Here is an 18,975-nt window from a genome sequence, read left to right as displayed (position 1 = left end):
TAACGTCGTAACTACTTTATATGGAGATATGTAACAGCTATAAAGATAGTTTTACAGCCAATTGTTTGAGCCCTTTTTTCAGCTTTACATAAGTTATCTCAAATCAGTGGCTGAAATTGTTTTTCCATTGGGAAACAACTGCCCACAGGTGGAAAAGGCTACTTGGACAAAGGAAAATTCACAGAGCTGGCATCACTTTTTTAAACCGTTCTTGGTGCAATCTATTGGTCTTGGATGCATGTTTCTTGTCACATTTTAACCATTGTGTATGCTTCACATTTCTTTTGTATTAACTGTTAATTTTTGTTTTACCTTGGGTACCAGAGCCTCTAAAAAGTGTATGCTTAAGGTTGAATATCAAGGTGTTTAGCAATGAGGCGATCAATGAGCCAGTCTTGGATAACACTACGCTCCATGGTACCCAGCTAATCAGCTCCAACCAATTCAATTTGTGACAACACAGTACCTAATTTTAAAAGACAGTTTTGACAATGATATCTTTATGCCAGCACTATCTTAAGCTGGCACCTACGCCCGCAAAATCCTGCTTCATACATCGTTCTAGCAATCTCTTTGTGCCTAAACCACAAACCGACACGTACCTCGTACGAAGACTGGCACTAGAGACATATCAATTGATGATATCCTTTTCGCCTTTTTTATGGCTTGTAAACCTTGATTTTATGACGTGAGTGAATGGGCAAAACTATGAAAAACCGTATTTGTATGAGAATCCCAGAACACATGCTAGATAGCAGGGGAAGTCAATTAAACAGAACGATGTGAATACACTATAAATGTAACGGTAATTAGGAATTAACGCTACACATAGATTTGAGGGGAGTTCATTGTCTGGCTTGGGTTTATGAAGCTATCATCTTCTTGGTACTACATTGTAATGAAACGTTTTAAGAAGTACGAAAAAAGATCAACCGGTGTATTTTTCTGTCACCGGAAGCGAGGAAATAGCTGCCATCCATATCAGACTTTTACTAATGAGGTATAAGCCAAAATTTCTTTTCATGAGGTATGCAAGTGATTCCCCATCGAGAGGCTCATGAAAGACACTTCTTTTTGTGGGTATTTACTCGATATTTTTGTGTTTAACCGTGATAGAATTCACAGGAAGCCACCTGATCGACACACTATTATGATCTAACGATCTTTAATGACCTTCAAAGCCCCTGGCGACTCTTCACTTACTCTGGCGAGGTGGAAGGAGCCATCTTCCCATCATAGATATTCTTACACTGGTTTGTAAGTATGCAGCTATTTTGTAAAAGTAAAAATTAAATATGTAACATTCTGTGAAATATGACCCAATAACCTGACAGAAAGCAGCCCATATGTTTGAAGGAAAATGTCATCTTGATTGAAACCAGGTAAAAAATCAAGGAGATTCACAAATCCAGAATTTATTCTGGTATGTTTTTGAATTGGTTTCTATGTAATTGTGTGTGAATCCTAATAATTTATTGTTCATTTTCCTGAGCATCAGTTGTTTTACAAACTGCATTCAGAAACTCTTCTTGGCCTTCAACTACCGATTGTGACAAGATCTTTCTTGTCTAAAATCAGCGCATTTTACAAATGGTATAAAATTCAAGATGTACTTTTCTCCAACTTGATGGGCACAGCATCTGCCACATTTGGAGTACTAGCCAAAAAGGAATCTGAAAAACTGTGAATTGTTTTGTAATAACCATTATGTCGACAAGAAAGGTACATATTATGTCTTCAGGTTGTGGCAATCTCCTTTCCTTCAAAGTGCAATGAACGTCTGCTAAAATTGCTTTAGTCAGACGACAAATTTTCATAATCTTTGAAATTTTCTTAAACATTATTTTTTCGAAACTTTTGCTTGTTTGTCCTCTAATCGGGGGAGGGTAATTCTATCTTAGGCTTCACCTAACAGGGGGCCCGGTCGGTTTTAGGGTCTTACCAAATGGCCAGCAAATGGCCCAATTTAAATAATCAAAAATGGCACCTGGGGATATTTTAAGTAGTCGCTACTTCGAATTGACTGCTAAGTTAAGATTACTATTGATAAAAAGAAAATGAACAAGACTTTGACTTCCTCGAATCAACGACAGTCAAAAAAATGGCAAGGAAAGATAAAGTGAGGACAAGAAATTGATGCTATCAAATGGCATAATTTTCGTTCTTACGCTTCCAGTAGGGGGTTATTGTCAAAAAGACTACTATTTGAGGGTAGTTTTAACATTCTAGATAAGGCCTGCTTTGACTCTGACTTGACACCCTACTAGGCCTCAATGCAAGTATCCAGGGTCCCCTATCAATGATATATAAAATTTCATAATCAGATCTGTAATATATCATATATTTATGATGTGCTATGATGGACAAATATCACGCACTTTTTCTTATGTTTAAGAAACATTTCAATGTATCAAGATTTCTGGAGATAGGATGCGCTAATTAATAAGATTTATTTACATAAATTACTCCCAAAAGTTGCTAGATTTGTCGTTTGAATTATTCTTTACCTGAAAAGAGGCAGCTTCAATTAAACTTATCTATTGCAGTACCATTTTAATACTTGACTACGCTCATTTTTCACGAAATACAGATGGACATTGTCTACTCAGTTTTCTAAATGCTTCAGCAATTTTCAGCACTCATTGTTTCTGAAGAGTTTCTCCCAATGTAATTAAATTCAATTTTGAAGGTTTTAGGGCTTTTCATGCTTTGGAGAAATTTCCATTTAATCTTTTATTCAAGAGACTTCTAAGCTGGCCGTGGAGACTTTCAATGATTTTATTATTGGCTTCTGAAGTTTATGCCAACCATGATATTTCATATTTCTGCACAAAGTTAAATTTCAAATATTCCTTATAAATTTTCCTTTCAATAATGAAGTTTTCTAATTTTTCTGAAAGTCTATTATTTGTTTCTTGTGAAAACAAATAGGCCTACTCCTGCTGCATGGATTTTTATCTTTTTTCCTACTACAATTCATTTCCAACTTTCCTTCCTTTCTTGTTTCAAAGCATGTGGCTTTAGAACACGAAAATTGTCCTGGTGTAAGAATTAGCGTTAACCGTGCTTTTGTTTTACATGTGTAACAAACTCAAGCTGTTTCTATATTTTATATTCGTTTGACGACGGGCAGTGTTAAAAAGGGATAAGATTTATGTTGCTAAGTTGGCGCTATATGATGCTTTTATTGTTACTAGCAGCTAGGGTTAGTGAAATAACGGAATTACGTTTTCATTGCAATTAGAGACAGCTGAATAACATCCCCATAGGACTTTTAATTGATTATGCTGTGCTGGTCTGTCTAGACGATAATATAGGATAAAGTCTGGGAAACGTTTGAAAAATAAACATTTTAAGGACAGCACACTGGGTAAAGCAACGGAACTTATTTCCGCTCACCAATGCTAATCAAGAAAATGCGAGAAAGTGGATTAGCTGCTTTTGAAGGCCATTCAAGTCTCATTTCAAAATTGAAACAAGACTTTCCCTATAACAAAAAGATTTCAGAGGATTTTCAGATAAAACAATAGGATTTGCACAAAAGGTGTACAGGATTTTCTTGGAGTGATTTACTCCTTGATTCAAGTCTCATTGCAACTTGTGATTCAGTCACAATCATTTTATCTGCAAGAGTCAAGTATGCGCCTGTCACGGTAGCCATTCATTAAGGAACCTTTTTACAAACAGAATTAAAAGTACAATTTTGTTACTGGTGCCATGAATATGAGCCCCATGCCAAATCAGAACACCATTACATGATCAGAGAAGATTGAATCGGAAATAAAAGCTTGCCAATGTCCCTAAATTTGTGAACTGTTGAGCCCAGGCCGCAGACATTAATATTCCATGTTTTGGTATTAATATTGATTTAATACCATCGATCCTTCGTCACTATGCTTGCTTAGTTAACAATTCATTTTAGGAGGACTAATATAATTTAAAGGAAACTCTGTAGGCAATGCTGGATATCCTAAGGTATCTTTTTATTCAAATACTTGCTGAATATTGGTCTCTTTTAAGGCTCTAATTCCCCGCGAATCCCTTTATCTCTATTTTGTGGCTATGTTAACCTCCTCTTCTCTCCATTCATTTATCCGTAATTTTTTTCATACTTTTCCTGTTTTTCTTCTTCCAATCACCGTTTATTTGTGCTTCATACAGCAATAATTCCTTTTTATCTGAAATAGCATTTAGATACTCTGATATCTGCAGTCAACATTGCTAACTATTTTTTTGCTTATTTCCAAGCGCATTCAGGCACTCAAATTAATTGATTTTTGCTAGCGTGTTTTCTTTTTCACTTACATCTTAGTCTTCATTTTAAGTGATCTAGATATCTTAATCGAATCGTCTATACATTCCAAAACTCGAATTCATATTGGTAGCGTTGTTTCAGGTTACTGCGAAGTAAACGGGCATACCTATCTAGTAAAAGGCAAGTACAGGCAACAAATTATTTTCCTTGTATGGCAAGCAAATGAAAGGGCTATCGTGTTGCAGCTTTTAGACTTGAAAATTGGCTTTATATGCCAGGACCCAGTGATTAGTTTGCACGTCAAAAAGCGATATGAAATCAAATCAAATTCCTTCCTTGTCAATGTATAATCACAAGCCGCAAAATGTCACTGATAGAAAATATTGCTACAAGTTGATTTAGTTCCGCTATCAATCTTTTTGTGAAATGAGCAATGATGGTTTTATGGGGTATTTTAGCGCCATCGTCACCTCTTTCGCTTGGTAAAGAAATATGTACGGCAGACCAATTGGCGACAAAGCAAGTCGGTTGTTAAAAACAAAATTTAACGATGAATGGCCGGGACAGTTTAATTAACCGACCCATTTTGATGACATTATAGCAGTCTCTGACAGTGCACCGTATTATACATAGTTTTTACACGATTTCGTTACATTAAAGCTTGCGAGGACGGGTAACTCGCAAGATCTGGCTTTCCGCTTCACAACTTTCCTCAAAATTACATGAGAACAAGCAGTACCTCGGCCTCAATTTTTCTTCAGTTTTGACCCGTTTTGAGGCACTTTTTTCTTCAAAATTAGTCTTATAAAAAAGTGGACAAGAAAAATTTCAGAAACTCTTTTCATGCTGTGATGCGTAAAACAGGACGGTTTTCAGTTGCTTTTAGTAGCTTTACCCATAATACCATCATCAGGCAATTGAAAGCAGTTGCACTGTAACTAAAAATTGAGGGCAGGAGTTGTAATAAACCAAGGAGGCAGCTTCAATACCCGATATTCAGATAAAAAATGTTTCTGACAAAATAGGCCTATATCGTAGCTTTTCTTTTTCTCATTAGCCTTTCTTATTTTTTAGATAGAATAATCGGGGAATAAGTTATTTTGCCAACCCCCTTAAAATTCTGCTTGCTGCTTGCAACTACAATCTTAAATCGCAATTATTTGTTCATCAATTTCTTTCTATGGTTAAGATTGTAAATCCGAAAAACATTACGGTTCAACGGCGTTGAGCCGGAGGAAGGGTATCCAAAGACGCTGTAGATTTGAGGATTACTTTTCTTAACTTGAAAAGAGAATATAAAGTGAGAAGAATTTAGCGTTATGCTGGAACTGTTCTTTTTTCTTGGCAAAGCCACAAGACCAAACTATGGATGACTTTGCTCAAATTCCATTTTTAAGAAACTTTTATTCGCAAGATACAAGGACAATTTCAAGGTCAATGAAAATGAATAAGACAAAACTTCTTCTTGAGGAATACTGAGGCCTTTTCTGAGCTCTATGTAAACCAAATAAGAAATTGTACCAAATTAAAAAATTATGTTGCAATCTAAATTACGAATGTTATGGTGATTGTCTAGTGATGACGTCTTTGCTACGATGTGGCTATCTTTTAAATTTCTAGCAAAGGTGTCAAAATTAAAATTGTATTGAACAGCAGAGACCCCAACATTGATCTTTTAGGGACAGCAATATCAGTTTCTTTCCAAGCACTTAAGTATTTCTATTTGCATTCCTCTTTTTAATTCATTCTTGATGGCGAGTTATGGAAATGCTACAGCACACTTTGTTTCTCTAAGCAGTTGAATAATCCCTCAGGGTAAAACCTCACCATAGTCGCTATTCATTTTCAAACCCTTGATAAATTTTTATATCGTCATAAAATAAAAGTCACAGATGCTACCATGGTTTAAAGGCGTATGTCCACAAATGTGAAAAAAATTCAAATTCAAAGTATTTACCCAACAAGACAATATGTTGAATTGTTGAATTATCAAGAAAACTATTGGCATTATTCTTTTTAAAGCTATGTTGTTCCAAAAATTTGGATATTTGAAGAAAATATAACTTTTGGGATGTTCTTACCCCAGAGAAAGACCTTCAAATCAAAATGGTGCTCAAGGTCATGTTTAGGCATCATATGCAATTATTTTTATTTTGTAATAGTCATTTGGCCTAAAAACACCCTTACTCTGCACACGGGCAACTTTCTGCTGAAAAAGGCTTTGCTTCCGAGATGCTTTCATTTCCTCTCCCTTTCCATTTTTTATAAATAATCTGTAAAGCTTAGTCACCAGAGAGAGTCAATGGCAACAGGGACACAATGACCAGTAAGCATATTGGATACAATGAACGTCTGATTTCTTTGCTTGTATATCATAGAAGATTCTTTTCAACGTAGAAGGGTAGTCAAAGACTTTTTAGCTTTATTCCCAAGTACTAAAAGTTTGAAGTTATCCGTCAGTTTTCCTTTACTAGACCCTTACAGGCGGTGCATAAGGATTCCAGACGAGGGATGGATGGAGGGATGGAGGGATAGAGGGATGGAGGGATGGGGGGATGGAGGGATGGAGGGATGGAGGGATGGAGGGATGGAGGGATGGAGGGATGGAGGGATGGAGGGATGGAGGGATGGAGGGATGGAGGGATGGAGGGATGGAGGGATGGAGGGATGGAGGGATGGCGGGATAGAGGGATGGAGGGATGGAGGGATGGCGGGATAGAGGGATGGAGGGATGGCGGGATAGAGGGATGGAGGGATGGAGGGCGGGGTATGAACTAAGGATTACATGGATGGATCTTATTTGAAAAGTTGGATTTGTAAAGTTACGCAACTGTGGATTGGTTAGTGAGGAATCATTAGCACAATAGAGTGTTCTCTTTTTTCCATTTAAAGTTGTTGTAAAAGACTAAAAACCAAGATGGATTATGATTAATTATATGATTGGATGAGATGGTAAAGACAGGAAGCCTCTTGATGATTATCCGTCTAGGGTAATAAATTTATGCTAAGTCTGCAATAATTGAGTGAATACGGATGGAACGACCGTCTCTGGGTTAATATACAAGTGCTTTGTTTCACTGTATTCAGTCAACCTTTACTTGACTGTTGTTCATAGTTTGAATATAACTGGCTCAGCATAGTTTCCGGGACACATTTTTCAAGATTGAACCGTATAGTAAACTTCTGTTCAATATACATATTGTTTCATTGTGCAGTGTTTAGATCCATTTTTCAAGATATATATGAAGCTACCTCAAAAGCAACTATTGTGTGTCGAACTTATTAATACCTTTTAAGCTTTAAGAAAATTATTCAAATTTACTAAATGATAAGTTCTGAGAGGATATTAAACAAAGAGATTGCTTTGAAGGTTGTTGCTTATCGAATGTGTTGTGTGGCTTCTAAACTTATGAAAAGAAAATTTACGAATGAATGTTCAATTTATCACCGTAAACAACCAGTCAATTACATTTGGAACTAACAAAAACATTGTTTCAAACTGACCATTCAACTAGAAATATACGTTTTGCTAATAAAGAGGATGTTACTTTGTTTTTGTAGCCCATTAAGGTAGTCTCTTCAGTTATTGCTGCTCGTAGAAGATTTGAAAAATGATATCAGAAGCACAATTGGAAATCAAAAGAACGCGCCTTTGAAATAGAACTAACGTAGTATCCCAGTTTTGTCGAAAAGTAGAATGTCGATATTCTGAAATGGATTCACGTCAATAGAAGATGGAATACTACTATCGCGATGTCTTTTTCGTCGACGTACTTCTGTTTAATCACCAAGCTGCTTCCTCAGTATTTTGCAGCACTGGATGCTCAAGGTAGGCCTTGTTACAACATTGAGAAAATTCTCACGAAGGTCGCCCATCACGTAAGAGGGAAACATAGAGTTCTTGGCGCTAAATGTTGAAAAATGCTGACAGGGCAGGTTATGCTGAGAATCAATCATAGTTGACTAATTGCACAAAAAGCGACAGACAATCACTTAAAACAAATATTGGGTTTGCAGAACCTTACATTTCGAATCATTTCAATATTTCAAAGATATCGAAGCAATTGAATTTAATTGGTGTGGTGAATATGGGAAAAATGATTTAAAGAATCGCTTTTGGGACAATGCTGAACATATCTTTTGGAATGCATTTTTATCGGGCTACGGGTGCAAAATAGCATTTCTCTTCTACTTTTAATTTTTTTCACCTGAGTACCACGCAAGAGTACTTCATCGGTAATGGCATTAATTCTGATGCATGGAATGCCACATCACATGCTGATCCATTCATTACATATTGCTATTATCAATGTATTTCCCTGCAATCTAATGCGACTTTCAAATGCCTCTCTAATGAAAGCAGCAGGATGTTGGCCTTGTTAAATGTGTTCCTTACGCATTGCATTCGACGTATGCTGCATTCAGTGCAAGTGTTCTTGGAGGTCAGGCGTCAAAGATGTCCCATGGATTAACATGGATTACGGTGCATTCAAAGTAAATGGAGAATGCAGAATTCTTAATTGCATTTGCATAGTATCAATAACGCAATGTGAAATTAAAAGGCACGGGTTCTGTGTTGGCAACATTATTGAAATACTGCACAAGGTTGGCCTTGTCAGAAAATAATTATGATCATTGCTTGCGAGCTTTGGATGGGGTCAACCCCCCAAGACAAATGATGGTGATGAAAATTTATGATGCTAATGATAATGATGATTGATTCATGATTGTAATGATTGATTGGTTGGCTGATTGATTGACTGTTATGATTGACTGATTGATCACACTGAAGAAGGATAACAATGATGATGTTAATGATATTGCTAATTATTGATTGACTGATAAGTTGTTTGATTGATTGATTACGATGATGATTGACGATGATTACACGGGTATTGCTGATTCTAAAGTATGGAAGAAATTCTGTTTAAGAAAGGAAATAGGCAATAAGTGCCTTTAACTGCGGAATTTCACGCGAAAAATAATAAATGAACAGAGTTCTGACTTGCTCACTTACCTTGTGTCGATCAACTGGACATGGACTATCTATCTTGATTAATTGTAAATTTCAAACAAAAATAATTAAAAAGGCGCACTAACCTTCAAATGATAGCTTTCTAAGACGCAATAAAATGCCGTTGCAACAGTGTCAATATTGCCGATTCCTTTTCTTATGAATCCAAGATTCTTGCTTGCTCATTTAGATGTTCAAACGTCTGCTAATTAAACTACCTGTTCTTGGCCAAATCGGACTAAATACTAAGTAAGCTTCTGCATAAACCAGGATATACTAAGATATGCATTGCATGGCATTCCTCCGTGCAATTCATTCGACTATAATCCCGTTAGTAACCCCTGCTGCATATTTGTTTGAAATATCCTTTTCCCATTGCAGAAGAAAGTCGCACAGCGAAGCTGTCTCTGAACATGCCAGCATCTAGAACCTTCTATAAACACATATTTATTCTCCACTCAGTAATGTTCATCTAACAAATACCAACTAGCGAAACTTTCTAAAACTTTTGCACCTTCCATTTTCCTCTTCTTTCATTTTCATACCCTGTCTAGCTTTGACTGTTAACAGCTTAATTTTTTATTGTTAATTTGAATTCATGGGTGGCCTAAAAATTATTGTGAAATCCACCATTTGCCATTTTCTTATACTTTTATCATCTTTCTTCAATTTGCTTAAACCTTTTTTAAGCTTCCTAGGGAATTTACAAATTTCAGAATATAGTTGAAAATTGTCCGCTAATTTGATGCAGCGGGGTCAGCCAATACAAATCTTTAAGCAAGTTCATAAACTTGAAACATCTAAAAATAAAACATTTCCAGCATAGAAAATGCTTAATGAGACATTTTGAACTTTTTCAAATAGGCCAGTCCTCGCCTCCTTCTCAGGCTAGATCTCAAATTGAAACACTCTGCGCAAACTAGGTTGAATAATTATTTCACTAGCGACAGCAGATAATTAAGCCATCTTTAAGAACATTGCAAGAACCTATTTATGTCTAGTCTCTATAACTTGCCACTGGTCCTGTGGTAAGCCATTTTACTAGAAACCTGGCAACAAGCCTTCCTGGCTATGTCGTCACCATTGATCTTATGAGAGCCTAAAATCCTTTCATGATTTATCACCGTTTGCATTTTCGTGTCCGTAAATGAGCTTTAAACATCACATTTAAATCTCAATAGGACAGATGTCACAAGTTGGAGAATTTCAATCAATCTTGAATTTTTTAAATGTTTTCATAAAGTGATGAAGTGAATTTTTGGGCTTCTTGCTTCGAAGAGTTTAAAATTAAGACTTTGTAAATTGGCTTTGAAAGTTTGGACCATAAAGAATGAAAAATCTTCATTTTGTAACTAGTTATCTTACAAAATGGTTTTCTTAATTCAATTTTCAAAGAACGGATATATAGCCTTAATCTTCCTTTTATGTCTTTATTTCCATCATTTCAATCCAATCTTAACTCATGGCAGCAATACAATCAGTAACAATAATTTGACTAACACAGCATTCATTTCCATTTTCGCTTTTTTAATTGAAAACGTATTTCCTCGAAATATTTCTAAGCCAGTTGCATCATGGAGAAAATGTCCGGGAGCTGAATTTTTAGATTTCATCATAACGGCCTTCTGTAACAGCATCGACAACTTTTATTAATCACATCATCTGACGTTATCAGTCTATGTCCATTCAATATGGCTGTTTGACTTGCAGTGCTTCTGTTATTTCAATCAAATTGAGCGGGTATCTAACGGTAACGGCGCTGCGTTCCTACGAGGCTTTTCAGTTTTGTTTGCGGGACATCTCAAGACAAAACGCCGCTCATGAGAGAATAACATAGGCTGCAAAAAAGACTGAATTGCCACTGTGAGAGGCAAGTCATCCATATAATTTCTCAATCATTTTCTGAATAACATCTCTGCAACAGTGAGGTTTCCGTACGTGCAGTCGTAAAGAACTGAGGTATAGAATCTGATACAAACTACTTGTCTTGTAGAAAAGAACTAACTCGAGTTGTTTAATGACAATACCTGTACCATTTACGCAGAAATCATTGCTTTTCTAGAGCAGCGTTTTCAACCCTTTTTTATCCACGGCACATTGTTTTAATTGAAAATATCACGAGGCACACCACTATCAGATAAAGTTAAAAAAGAAACTATGTAGCCAATATTCAAAATACAAAGACGTTCACATCAAAGTATCTTGAATAGGAATCAAACAAACACGAAAAAACTTTTCATGATAAAATAGAATATTTTATTCACTTAGTGTGAAACCTGGACCTGTTTTTTGACCAATTTGGTGACATTAAAGAATTTTCCACGGCACATAAGACAATATCTCACTGCACACTAGTTTGCCACGGCAAAGTTGTTGAAAAAGACCTTTCTAGAAAATTTGAATCTCTAATATAAGCAAAAATAATGTGCCAGGTGGCAGGCAAAGATTGACCCGATGCTGCTGTGAAGGAAATTCTCAACGTCAAGCCATTGTCTCAAGGTTGAATAAAGAACTTCTTTTTTATTACCGCGGTCGTTCTCAATGAGTTTGATATAAGATCAACTTGAAACTGGTACAATACATCAAAGGAGCTGCCTTTGAGACAGCTGAATGCGAATTTTTTTACCACTGAGGGTCAGGTATGGGTCATGACTGGAGCTGAAGCAATCAAGTTTCGTGTTTTGACCTCTTCTGATGCAATGCACCCTAATATTAATCTAGGAAATCCTAATTTCAAGGATTTTCTTTTAGAATTGTAATATCATTCCACCTTTGATTAAAAGTTTCATCGAAATTCATGATTTAGCTGTTTTGTATCTTGTAACATAAAACGAGACAATGAGGTCATTACCTTGAAACTAGACCCCAGACTTTCATCTGGCAGTTGATTGGACAAAATTTTGCAAGTTGATTGGCTGGTGCAGTACACGTGCTAAACTTTGATTCACGACTGCTTGAATAAAGAAAGTCCGCTGAAAAAAAGAATACCAAAGATTTTTTAGCAAATCTAGGAAAATAATCAGCAGAAAGAAGGATTAACGCTTTATCGTGGCATTGTACATCACTCCCAGAGAGTGGTAGTATTTAATCTTTAAGATTAAAAGAAGGAAACGAGAAGACTCGCTCGCCTTCTTCTATTTAAATGTGGCGGCAATAAAGAGAATTCCGTTTTCGGTGTCTTTGCATGTTGAGTTGATGCTCCCTCACGCAAACCAATGTCCTTAGAATTCATATTTTCCTTCTTTCGGTACCTTATGTAACTAATAGAAATTCAACGCGTTTTCAAAATTGATTTAATGACTCAACATTCGTACACCTGGAATACAGAAAGGCTAAAGTACGAAAATTAGGTCAACATCTCTAACTTAGGTAAAGGCGGGATCGATTCCAATTGATGAGACTACACTATATTAATTGTTTAAAGAATGGTTGTTGGTATCAAACTGAAAGTAATTCGTTTAATTGAAGCTTTATACAGATTAACCTACGTTATGCAGTTTTGCACCCAAAAATTTATAATGTGCGCTAATAATAACGGGACAGTCACTAAAGATGCGTGACAATTTGCAGAGAAAATTTTTTTTGTAAATAGTTATAAGGAGAAACTATTTTTTGGCAATTAATTCTTAGATATCATCAAGACAGGTTGTAAACATCCAAAGAGTTAAATATAAATTATACAACGTATGAAAGGTTTAAAATAGTCTTCCAGCAATTTTTTGATCACAACATATTACAGTTGTGATTAAACCGTATCGTTAACAGACGTCTACAGCTGCATCGCCAACATGAAAAAGCAAAAGAGGCAACGCTGTGTAGAAGAAAACAGAACGACGTCATGCTTAATCTGCGCCGAATCGCCTTTTCGAAATCACTAGTGGTGGTCTCTTGATAAAGACTTAAATGTAACGCTCACTGGAGCTTCATTGATAAGGGAGCAAAAACAGCCTCATTTTGAATGGCAAACTCAACAAACAATTCCGCGCGATACAAAATGCCGAAAAAGGTCTCAGAAATAAATATTTACCACAATGGTGGGAGTTATATATAAGAGGGAAATCCAGAGAGAGGTAGACTTGGCAGAAAGATTACTTTGTCACCAAAAATAGAATGCGCCTTTTCCGCCAACAAACTAAAACTAGTTTTATTTAAGTGTACATTGATACTAAATCATATTTGCCAACTCATGGCTTAATCTAGTGATAGTCACAATTTAAACAAGTAGAGACGTACATATTTTCAAAGCAGATATGATCGATTGGAAGATTAATAGACTTCCCATCGGTGTGCATGTCCAATTAGCTACATTATTGCGGAAAATGATTCAGAAAAGGTAACACAGACATTCAAGCAAGTTCGTAAGCTCTTAAACCTTCACTACCATAATCAGTCCAGTGCAATTGCTTCGAGACCGCGAAGGAAATGTGAGCATCGCTGGTAACAAAATAAGTTTTCCAAAAACAGTGTTTACATTCCATATTGAATTTTTTTAAGTATTTCAGTAATCGTAGGCAAGGCCAGGCGTCAATCAAAGGCACTCGATACAAAAAAGAACTTCTTCGTATGCAAGGAGCCAAACAACAGCCAAACAACAAGCTTTCATGGTGCTCGTATCATGGCCTAATTCTCTATGTCAGAGGAAGCTTTACTAGACTTTTAGGTAAAGTTTCTTTGTTAAGGTCACTATAGGTGCCGGTATTTGTCTTGACTGTGAAAAAGATGATACTTTTTTTGAGACAGCATCATTTACTTTTATAAGCATACTTAGGATATCTTCTTGTGAAACATATTTCTTGAAGACGTCGACCAGTGCATCGACAAACCAGGAGCCGGTTTCAAAATTTCGCCAGGCGGCATGTCCAGGCAACGTTGAATACGACATGAGAATGTTTGCTTGCATCGGGGCAACAGCATCTTGAACAAATAACTCAGACGATTCTTGTGCCTCGTTTGCAGTTGTCTGCTTTGTTGTGCAACCAGGATCGCCATGAAGGACAACTTCATACGAGTCGATCTTCTTTTTTTCAGCTTCGCTTGCATCTACAGTTACAATTTTGGAGACCCGACATGCCTGTATGAAGAATAACTTCGGCTTATTAGCCAGCTCTGGATTGTCTTCACACCTTAGAAGCGGATTAAGCAATTCTGAAAGATGTATCAACTCTCCATCTGATCCATAAATTTTACCAGAAACCCCATGGCTAAGAAGACACACTATCAAACAGTCAGTTGTAACATGATCCATGCTGGCCAGTTCCCATATTAACTTCTTCATATCTCCAACTGAGGCATTCTTAACCATTCTTGTGGTAAAGTTTAAAGAAGAAAAAAGCTCTTTTAAATTCTTTGCATCTATGTCAGAACCAATTCTATCAGAAATGTCACCCACGAATTCTTTGTTGTTTATTATCAAGCAAGTTCCACGAGGTGTGTGTGTCATAGGGTACCTATCAGTGCTTCCAGCTGTGGCTTCGATTTTCTTCCCTTGCTCGTGTTTCTTAGTTGCACTGTCCACTTCATCTGAAACATTAACAGTTCTCTAAGAAAACAAGGCATCTCTTTTCTTTCAGATGATATATAATGTAAAGGTGATAATGGTTCATGATTCGCTACAAAATCATTTGGCCTATTTATCATATAATGAGGGCACCCATTATATTCAAACTGGAATAAAATTTTGAAAGAACAGTTTTCAGACTGAAAGCAGTGGTGTAGTAAAGGGGCAAAGCAGCATAACACAGTTATGTCTTCTAAAATATTTGGGCTGCAGCGTTATACCTAAACAAGCAAACGGTAGCGTTATGCTTCTTAAATATCAGTATCATGCTAGATATAAGTAAAAATAGCCAAATTTTTATTAGACCATATAGCAAATTGTTTAGGCTTTCAATACTTGTCTCAACCAAGGTTCGAGTGAGTATGAAAGTGATTAAAGTCACATGAAGAACTCGCAATTGCATTTTCGACATTTGCTTATGTAAACTGAACATGCTGGTTCGGAAGACATTTGTTCCTGATTGTACGCAGCACTGTAAATAGAATATTGTTTATTGGTCAAAGCAGAGAGAAATATCATAGAAGAAGTAAAGGAATATGGTTACGTTGTCTACTTTTATCCGAAACGAAACAAACAAGAAAATTGACTGAAGAATAGCTGCAGGAAGGCAAAGATTTGGGCAATATGTCAATTCATGAGAAAAAGTCAATGCTTTAAATTTGAAGAAAAGAATAACAGATGGAGTTATAATACTAGCAACATACCATGTGAAAACATGGGCACTGGCATAAACTGGCAGTGACACAGGGAAGTATAGAAAGAGCAATGTTTAACATCACATGCCTAAGCATGTGAACAAATGAAAGTTAAGATCATAAACCAAATGGCTTGATGTTGTAGTCAGAGAATCAGAGAAATATAAGTGGTGAATGTGCAAGCCATGCAGCCAAATGGACCCAAAAAATTGACAGAGAAGATAACAATTTCAATAAAGAGAATGCAAAAGACTTAAAAGGGACAAAAAGATTATCTGCATAACCAAGTTGAAATGAAACCAAGTTGAAGTGGACATGTAAATAAATCTGTCTACTAGACTATGTTGCAGTGAAGAAAACATGCTGTTCTCAAACAATTTTTGCATGGTGAACATACAAAGATAATCAATTTTGTAAAAACCAAATGGGGATCTAAAGAGTTGCATTTTTCTCTACTGATGGTCACAAGCTGTTGATGACATCATCAAATCAAAGAATTCATTGTAAGCATCATCCAGTGGTGTCAAAAAGGTATAAAACCTATCAAAGTACTAGCATTTGTGCCTAAGCTTTTTGAAAACATTAAAGTAATTAAATTTTATAGTCTGTATCAACCAGCGTATGCGAGAGCCAATGAGAAAAACTTTTGGCAGTTGACTTGGAAATGAAAGGAAATAGGAAAAGGGACTTCAAATTAGCATAACATTTCCTGTTCAAAAGCTTTGAAGAAGGGTTCACAAGTTAATAACCATAAAATACACTTTCCGACGATATAAAATTTTATTTTTACAGAGTTTTTCCAGATTGACCATCTGATCAAGGCCAAGATACCTCTTTGTTGACATCATCACAGCATCTGATACATAAAATCAAATCTGTGCAGGTTATTTACCTGTTAAATATAATTTTAAAACCCAGAGATTATTTAGAAAGAGCACCATCTCAATTTGATTCAAGACAACATTTAGAAGAAAAGCTTCTTGTATGTATAAGAACATTTGCAACTTATAATAGTAATGTGGGCAGATCTGTTTCAAAATGTGTTCCTTTTCACTTATAACCATTCTAGACAAACCAAGGCAGGAACTCCTGTTCATCTTTTCAAAATGTGTATAATTTTTTGGTATTTTATCTCAGTGAAATAGGTATAAAATGTTCTCACATATAAGTCAGAGAAAAGGGAACTTCTTATATCTCTCAGATGAACTAGGGTACACCACTGAATAAGAGTGGACACGCTGGGAATACTCCAAAAGCGTTTTTTTAATAAAAAAGTCAGAACAACAGTTGAAATGAGGGGTTAGAAAATGTATTTATCTGGTCATTGGTGGTTTGATGTAAAGAATGGTTCTAAGTTGCACTTGCACTGCACTCACTGGTTCTAAGCTGTTATCTGAAGATGGCAATAAGCATGAAACTTGAAGTTGGAACTTAAAGCAGTCCCGTTTCGTTCCCTAAAGTGCCTTACAAAATAACTAATGAATGGTATTTCCTAGTTCCTATTCTCAGGGTTGTTGTTAATGGTTATATCATTTCTCTTATATCTAAATACTTGGTCTGTTTATAACTTTAACAAATAATTTTCTAAAAGCAAAATACAATACTCTTGCCCTAATGGTAGCTTAGAATGCTGCTAATGATTGTAATACCTGCTATGTTCTGCTGACACAGATCATTTTCTTAAAGACAATTTTCTTGATAAATATACGGCTGGCAATAGTGCATAAAGTTTCATCCTTAAGCATGAAATTCCTATTTCCATTTAACCATTCGTTCTTAGAAATAACACCTGTTCTAAAACTTTGCCTTAACACATCCTGCTTGTGTTTGTTATGACAAAAGTACCTATGGCTCAAGGGTAAAAAACCAAGAAGTGCCCAAGCTTAACAAATATACAGGGAATGACGATAATGGAAAGAATATTCAGTATCAGGTGTCAAGGGCCACCTTGGCAAGCCAGAACATGCATTCACAAGAAAGTCTGTATTACAGCTATAGGATATTACATCTACATATTACATCATATGTAGTCTGAAGAAGCAAGAATGTGTGTGGAAACAAGTCTAAAGCATTTTGAACAAGAGATGTTTGCATCTTTGTCAAAATGAATTGAGCAAGAGATGTTGAAGAGGAAGTTAAGAGCAATGTTATAACTTGTTTTGTTTGATGTGTTTTGTTTTGCTTTCTAATGCTTATCACGATTTGGGCAAGGAGATGAACACTCTTCAAGTATTCAGGCCATAATCTAAATATCCTAGGTTTGAATCCAACTTGGGATCACTTTCCTCAATATAGAAAGTATGTTACATGCAGGTGTGTGATGTTATTTATTGCCTTCTTGTTACCAAAGGCAGTACTTTACGTGTACATCTAAAAATGTTACTGCATGCTTTCTTTACCAGCTAAGCATAATTTCACTTGCTACGAAGAGGAATGATTACAGCTGATATCACAGTGATAAAAGTCTGCAAGGGGCACCCTCTTGCAAAAATTTAGGGTACTAATAACACTAACAGATCTCTACAACTTGATGATGATTTAACGACAATAGTATCGGATTCATACCACTTCCCATGTGACTGTCATCAAGAATTCCAACTAAATGTCTGGTCCCTACATTTTGCTGTAAAATTTTTACAAATTCGGCGAACGCTTTCGGCCCTTTTCTTGGAATTGTATCGAGGAAAAGTTCCGCCCTTGACCGTCTGGTCTTCTCAGCTTTAATCAAATCTACATCATTTTCAGTCAAAATTGTCTCTTGGAACAAGTAGCCGACGATTTCATTTGGTTCTAAGTCCTTTACAAGGTCAACACGCCTTTTCAATAGCAACTTTCGATGAGCTTTCAACATATTTGGTTTTCTGCTTGTCACTGGACTTCCGCACAAGCTGAAAATGTTGAACAATAGCAAAGGATCATGTTTGTTTTGCCTCTGAAACTGAAAAATCTTGTGACTCCCAAAGGAGGCTAGATTCGAGAATGTCGAAATGGTTGAAATGGTTCACTGATCAGTCCCAAATCTCCCTAGCAATAAGGGATGTCATATTTCTCAGAAATAACACAAAACCTGAAAGTGCTTCCCCTCGGCAGACCGCTTGAAAATCGAAAGGGAAGGCGTTTTTCATAGAGAATCTCGACTGCTAAGAATAACTTTCTTATTTCCTCTTTATTAGTGGAGAAAATCTTCTGCTTTTCGCTTTTGCCTAGGGTGGCTCAGCCCTCTTCTACATTCTCCCAAAGGGTGCTCAAGCCCCCCCCCCCCTCAAGCCAACGACATAGTTAGCGATAGATAAAACTAAATAAGGATACGGAAACTTTCTTTTTTAAAATGAGAAATGTTGGGTTTTAGTGCGCAGAGTGGTTTAGAACCTAGATTACTCCCAATTATAAACTGGTGGGGGGGGGGAGGACGAATTGAAAAATTGTCATACAACCACCTTAGCCACTGTTGCGA

The 18,975-nt window shown here is 36.3% G+C and overlaps 1 protein-coding gene across 1 annotated transcript; it reads right to left on the bottom strand.

The window, feature by feature from the left end:
- Positions 1 to 7,052: 7,052 nt before the first annotated feature.
- Positions 7,053 to 18,711, bottom strand: LOC135692088 (caspase-3). Its single transcript, XM_065210120.2, has 2 exons — positions 18,087 to 18,711; positions 7,053 to 14,789 (listed from the first exon to the last, which is right to left on the bottom strand). The coding sequence occupies exons 1-2, from the start codon at positions 18,370 to 18,372 to the stop codon at positions 13,918 to 13,920; spliced, it is 1,158 nt and encodes a 385-aa protein (XP_065066192.2). The 5' UTR covers positions 18,373 to 18,711; the 3' UTR covers positions 7,053 to 13,917.
- Between the last annotated feature and the right edge of the window lie 264 nt (positions 18,712 to 18,975).

Source organism: Rhopilema esculentum, chromosome 13 (assembly GCF_057945365.1).
Source record: "Rhopilema esculentum isolate cy_ngs chromosome 13, ASM5794536v1, whole genome shotgun sequence".
NCBI classification, from domain to species: domain Eukaryota; kingdom Metazoa; phylum Cnidaria; class Scyphozoa; order Rhizostomeae; family Rhizostomatidae; genus Rhopilema; species Rhopilema esculentum.
The sequence above is the reverse complement of the archived record's forward strand: the minus strand, read 5'-3'. Positions and strand labels throughout refer to the sequence as shown.

Excerpts from the sequence above, each read along its gene's own strand:
- LOC135692088 (XM_065210120.2), bottom strand. The coding sequence starts at position 18,372 with ATGTTGAAAGCTCATCGAAAGTTGCTATTGAAAAGGCGTGTTGACCTT. Across the intron at positions 14,790-18,086 it reads TGACAGTCACATGGGAAGTG|ATGAAGTGGACAGTGCAACT; the intron begins GTATGAATCCGA and ends TTAATGTTTCAG.